At 36.9% G+C, this 6,739-nt stretch overlaps 1 protein-coding gene across 1 annotated transcript; it reads right to left on the bottom strand.

Annotated features, from left to right (window-relative positions):
- Nucleotides 1-3,428: 3,428 nt before the first annotated feature.
- Nucleotides 3,429-4,957, bottom strand: LOC122990384 (gastrotropin-like). The gene is made up of 4 exons (XM_044363729.1): nucleotides 4,848-4,957; nucleotides 4,547-4,707; nucleotides 4,373-4,462; nucleotides 3,429-4,250 (listed from the first exon to the last, which is right to left on the bottom strand). The coding sequence occupies exons 1-4, from the start codon at nucleotides 4,912-4,914 to the stop codon at nucleotides 4,191-4,193; spliced, it is 378 nt and encodes a 125-aa protein (XP_044219664.1). The 5' UTR covers nucleotides 4,915-4,957; the 3' UTR covers nucleotides 3,429-4,190.
- Nucleotides 4,958-6,739: the final 1,782 nt, after the last annotated feature.

Consider the following 6,739-nt stretch of genomic DNA (forward strand, 5'->3'; position numbering starts at 1 on the left):
TTGTCATATGCTGCAAAATTAGTCACACAATGAAACAGTAATTCTCTAGATCTTTTTTTAAAATTGTTGCTTCCTCTTGCAAAAAGCAGAAAAACATGACTTTATGCAGTGAACTACATTAACCTAGATTCCTTTAAAGGAGCTCTTGTGTTTCATTGAAGAATGAGGGCGCCTCTTAGTGGTCAATGCAGGGAAATGCAGGGGCAGAGCAGAAATGCACAGTGATAACATGAAAAAGACATTTGACAACTGTGAATATAGGTGAAAGGGACACTTTTCCTTCACTTCAGTGTTAACAACAGGTTTGGTGTCCAAAAAGCAGGTAAGAGGAAGTTAAGTGGATGTTTCTGAAGCCCGTGTTGCTTTGTCATTTCAAACGGAAGTTGTGTATCTTTTTTATAATGAAATCATGGTGACTGCTTCACTTTTTCTTCTCTTTTTTTGCTGCACTTTGCTCTTTAAATTAGGCAACTGGCAACAGTGACAACCGTCCAGTTCAACCAGTTTCAGGGTCCTGGTATTGTGCATGTCATGGGTCACTGGGACACAACAGAGCCATTGTTTACATTATTAGTAACAACTGTGCTTCTCCTATTATGAAAATCGAAATGTCTGCTGTGAAAAAGGCCTGTTAACATTTTACAATATACTGGAGTCTTTGCAATTCAAAACAACACCAAAAACCTACAACATTAAAAAGTAGCTGTTGAAAAAGTTGAATGAACACCTTTTAACAACAATATGTTTCACAGAGGTAGTTTTTTGGATTGTTATAGTTTACGCAGGTGTTGACGATATTGTGTTTATGAAGCCAGAATCCCCTCAGGCACACTAGACGTTAATCAAATATCTATTTAAATATATTCTACCACCTTGGCTAAGCCGAGGCTTGGCCCTGCTCAGATGTTGTGCCTGCAGCACTTCCTTTTTGCTTAGTAATGCTGACAAAAGACCGACATCCCCAGCAGACATTTGGTTTAATTTAGTGCATTTGCATTTTAAAGAATAAGACAAAGCAGAAATATGAAGTGAGAGACAAACAAGATATGCATAAAATAATTGACTCATAGAGAGGCCTCCTCTGAGTTCAAGTAGATACAATAAAGTAAAAGAAAACAAGTCTAAACACTCCAGTAAAAACCGACTGATTCATAACCAATGGGAATGACTGACTTCACTTTGTTTCCTCCCTGGGTCAATGCAGTGAAAAAGGCCTGAGGTGGCTGAGTCATGTCTGTCAACACCTTCTTCCTTGTCGGTGTGAATGAAAGCAATTGGTGGCTACTGATCATCCCTGACAATCAATCAAGCTTATAATGGAGCTGTGAGACCTTCCAGTCTTTCACTGCAGCATTTGGTCTTCTAACGGCAGACTGCGTCATTGTAACGGGTACACAGGCAGGACTGTTGGTGTCATGACAGCAGGAGACGTGAGCAGGTTTTTATAGAAGAAGAGGAAATAAAAACCACAGATGGTAGTCGATCTGGCACGATGTGTCAGACTGTCTGATGTAGTTACACACTGTGGGGGATTTTCAGGGAATGTGTGGAGATAACCAAAAGTTTGTTTTTGATGTTTTAGAAGCTAATTCTACTTGTTTGTAGATCACTTTGTACTGTGAGTTTAAGATTTCTTTCAATTTTGTTGTAAAATCCAAAGTGATAGCATAGTGTGACAAAGTAATGGTGGGACAAGTTGCCACGAGGCCACAGTTAGTTAGTTAATATATAACCCTGCAGAGATGGAAGTAAAATTTTAATATGAGCAAGAGACACAATTCAAATAAGTGAAACGGGGCATAGTGAAAAGCGAGATACTGTTGTATAGTGGGTGAGGATAAAACCAAAGTTAGTTCATGATTTGGAATCATGCTACTGCCATGGCACCTCTTTGTTTGGTCTACAAATCATAAGACACACAAGATATACAAACAAACACTGTGTCCATACATACAGACTTGGCCCCTGATGTGTTTGGGTCATTATGGGTAATCATGGGTAATGACGTTTGATTTATACAATTATTATTTCGCATTCTTTGGCATCTGCACAAACAGTGATGATAGATGACTATTAAAGCAATAGCTTGACATTTTGGGAAATATTAATTAGATGATTGATGTTTGTACTCAAAATATGAAACTGCAAATCAGCAGCCGGTTAGCTTAGCACAAACACTGGAAACAGCAAGCCTGGCCCTGTCCAAAGTAACAAAATCCTCCTTTCAACAACTCTAAAGCTCACTAATCAACATGTTAGTTTAATCTGTACAAAAAAAATGAAGTATAAAAACTACACTTTATGTTACCTCCGGCCTAATTTCCTTGATTTATTGGGTGAATTGTGCACTCAGTTTAACGTTGTGCCACAGAACTCTCTTCAGGAATATGTTAGAGTTCAAAACTAACACAAAAATAATTCATGTGCTGTAAGTTTTTGATGGGTAAACCTAAATGTGTAAATGGGGATGGAAAAAAATCCTGCTGTTAATTTGCTTATTAAGCTGCATGTCAGGAAAAACACCGACTGCAGATCTTCAGTTACAGGAGTATCTCTTTAAAGATTGCAGTGAATTTGGCTAAACTGGTAAAAAACAGATATAAGCCCTGTCCAAACATTTGCATGATGGGATCAGAACAGAAACAGCATATAAAGTGGCCCGAGTCACTTATTTTGGTGGAATTACTAACAAGATGATTAGCAAGAAGATACAATGAACTGCTTCATTTAACGAGTGCTGAATAAGCCGCATTAAAGATGCAGCAATAAATCATTTCGTTTCAAGCACTCAACTGGCATCTGTTTGTGTCTGTGTAGATTTGTGTAATTGTCACAATGTCGTACTGAAAGATATGTCTGCAGAAATGTGCCCACTGGCAAATGATTTCACGGTGTTAACAGGTAACTGATCATTCATCTGTTAACAATAATTCTCATTCACGCTCTGGCACAGAATGAGGAAAGCTTTTTAAAACCTGTTTTCAAGATCATTTTGATGTAAAGCTCTGCCTGCAGCCACAGATGTTGCTTCCAAACAGACCAAAATGGTTTAACAGATCAACGCTTATATCCTTTAGAGCTCTGTGTTCTCAATAAAGGGCTAAAAATAGAGTTTGCTAATAATAATAATGATAATAATATGATTTTTTTCTCATGTATTGCAAGTATTTAAACGTTTAGATTATGACATGGAAAGTTCAAGTTAAGTTTAGCATTTTGAGTTTTACATTTTTTCTGTATTTTTTGTCGCCACAGCTAACTTTACATTTATAGTTTTTGGACACATTCTGCAAGCCATAAACCACAAACCATGAAAGGCATGATTATCCTTTCTGACCAAAATGTTTTACATATCACTAAATATAACAGGGGACCTTTAAACAACAACATCCCACCTACAACAAAAAAAACGAACAAAGACCAGTTTCATTTTGACCACCTACGATTGTACTGTTTATTCAAAAAGGCAGGCCTACTGCAATCCAAACCACATGAGCGAAAACAAAAGAAAAATCAAGTTAAGGTTATATTCTTCTCCTCTCTCATGTTTAAAAAGAAATATTTTCTGCTTATTGGAGATACAAATGACTGGAGGAAGAAAGGAGCTTTACATTTGTTCAGTAGAAATGAGCTGCGTGCGTCTGTGCCTTAATATCAGCTCATGTTTATGGATTCAAACTTTAACATTTAAAGAACTATAACATCTATCCTTAAACATTTATCTGTCTCATCTTCTTGTGAAATGGTGGTTTTTTGTTGCACAGAAAAAAACATCAGTATCAACAGTAAAGACTATTAGCAGAAACTGAAACCTGCATTTGAGAAGGAGACGACACTTGAGTTTCTTTTATCTTTAGGAGCAAGTAAGTAAGTAAACATGCTAACAATAAATTTAATGCATATATTTGTTTTTTTTTATACACGGAAAAACATTAATACAGCATTGATGGGTTGAAACAAGTGAAAGAAAATCACATTAACGATCAAACATTAACACAGGCAAACTGTGTCATCAGTGTTAATACAGTACATAGTGTTTCATCATTTCTATCAAGTTAAATGTCCTGTGAAGCCAAGACATGTTGCACTCGCTCCTCGTCACTTCCTCTTGCCTCAAAAATCATTATCAAGCATTTTTATGTTGTTTTAATCTTCCTCTTTTCCGCTGAAGCGTGTTGGGTCTCGCAGCGTTAGATCCTCTTGTTAACTCTTTTGAATGTCACACCCTTCTCTCCGGGAATTACGCAATTCTAGAGGACAAAAGAGAAGTTAAAAAGACAATTTAGGATAAATGATAACAAACTACGACTTCTATTCATGTTATTGAAGTTACAATGAGGATTATTATTTAGTGGGTGGTTACTTCTTTTACCATTACAAGCTTATCATCAATGATCTCTGCTGTGAAGAGGTACTGAGGAAACTGTATTGAAATCTTGCCGCCTTCCAAAGTGACAGGAGCCTATAAGGTCATAAGGAGAAAAGGGTCACAGAGGAAATCATCCAATCAGCTCTAAGATATTTTCAAATCTTTATTTTAACTCACCTTGAATTTGGAGCCCATCATTGTGTTCAGCTCACATTCCTGTCCTACGGTGAACTTATTGGACCAGGTCCAGTTGGGGATGGTTTGTGTCCAGGTGAAGTCGTTCCCATCCTGAAGCACCTCTGTTACCACTTTGTGGTCTGTCTTGGCGTTGAGAAGCCCTGCGGCAGAGCAAGCGACATTCCAAAAACAGACATTTGACAAGTTGAAGTTAAGCCAGTGACGCCTGATGAGTCACATTTATCTATTTTGTGATATTCATGGTTTTTGTGTATTAATAAAAAATAATAAAACATGATACCAATTGCTTCCAGAAACTCCTCATAGTTTTCTTGAGTCTCCAGCTCATATTTCCCAGTGAAAGCCATGTTGGTGAAAGAGAAGAGAAGAAGTAAGGAGGGAGTTTATAAGACAAATAGAGAAGAGGAGTGGCCTGCTGCTGAAACTCTTTCCGACCTTTATGAATCACTGCCAACCCTGACTCTTCTTCTCCTCCCACTCATACCAAAACATGTGCCAGTCACACTGTAAGTTGACAGATGTATGTCAAAAAATGACAGTGGTGTCGTCCAAGACAGTTTGTCGCATTGTGTTTTGTGCTACAATGTTGTCATTCGGCAAAAATCCAAAGTATTTTCCCGTGTCTGTTAGCATCAGGTTTTTCCATCAGTTCTGTCATGCTACATGAAATTCAGTTACTTTGCAAGCTGGAACATGTACAGTGTAGAAAAAGACACTACGACCATCGCCCTTTAAACAGAGGTGATTGTAGGCATTTGATTTTCTTTTCTTCTTCTTCAATTTTCTCTGAGATTCAGCGCTTATTAAAAAATAAGATCCTTGACTGAAGTCAGCAGCTGTGGTTAAAACATGTGATGCCTCATGTTGGGAAAAGCCTGAAGAGGAACTGCTTCAAAAAAACAAACAAGACCAAATCAGCAGATAAGCATCAATCACCACAACACTGTATACAATGAATATTAACTGTTACAATTATGGCCTGTGGTCACTGAGAAATCTGTCAGTGCTTTGGACCAACAGTCCAAAATCCAAAAGATATTTAGTTTACTATCAAAACCTCCCAGCAAATATTCACATTTGGCTGCAACCAGTGCATTTTTGTTTACAGACTTACTTAAAAGATGAATTGTTTTTCAAAATTGTTGTAGATTAATTTTCTGTTGATCAACTAATCCATCAATTGACAATTTCAGCTCTAATCCCTGAGAAGACTATTGATTGGTGAGAGTGTGTGCCTGAAAAGTGCTGTAACATGAAACATGGAGCTTTTCAACAGAACCACTTTTCTTTCAGCTGAAATGAGTCAAAGACATTGAAGGCATGAATTATTTAGGCACAAACAAGGCATAATCAATTTATTGTTAACTACAGCCCTGAATCAGGATAAGTTGTACATCTAAGAATATCAATAAGTTGTAGTTGATGTGCAGGTCATTCTTGTCGTAAGTGAACAATGCACTTACTTGTTTCTCTCAGCTAGTAGCAAGCAAGTTAACTTTATTTATACAGCATTTTTCAAAAGAGAGGTTACAAAGTGATTTATAGGAAGAGAAAAGGGAAAGAGCGAGGTAGAGAAGACCTAATATAAAACAAGGTGAAAAAAAGCCACAAAATCAAGCAAAAGCCAAAGTGTGAAGTGTCAAATGAAAGCTTTCTAGTTGCGGCTACACAGCCCATAATCACTGTTACACTGTAAGATATTGAAGTCTACGCACATGTAGAAGACATTTGTGCAATTGGTTCTCATATTTTTTGTCTCATTAAATAATTATTGATCGATAACACAAAAATGCTCAGTGGGTCAGCCACTCTTTAATCTTTTGTGCTACACGAGACACATGTCTGCATGTGTTTAATTCAAAGTGAGAAAAAAATGTGAGATTAATATCTTAAATACATTAAAGAGGTTCTGCACACTTAAACATGTTTTTTGAGCTATAAACTAAATTATATGGCTGTACTGTGATGAAACACATCAATGCTGGTGTTAATATTGACATTGACACCAAATTTATAAAAGTCATTTTCAATAATTATTTAAATTCAATCACTGTAACAACATAAATATATAAAAACAAGAAATACATGAAGCCTGTGCCTGTAATACAGATATGAAGTGACCCTCAGCACCATGTTGTTGGGTTGACTGGAATGACTCAGCGAGAAATCAAG

The sequence above is a fragment of the Thunnus albacares genome, chromosome 10 (genome assembly GCF_914725855.1).
Source record: "Thunnus albacares chromosome 10, fThuAlb1.1, whole genome shotgun sequence".
NCBI classification, from domain to species: domain Eukaryota; kingdom Metazoa; phylum Chordata; class Actinopteri; order Scombriformes; family Scombridae; genus Thunnus; species Thunnus albacares.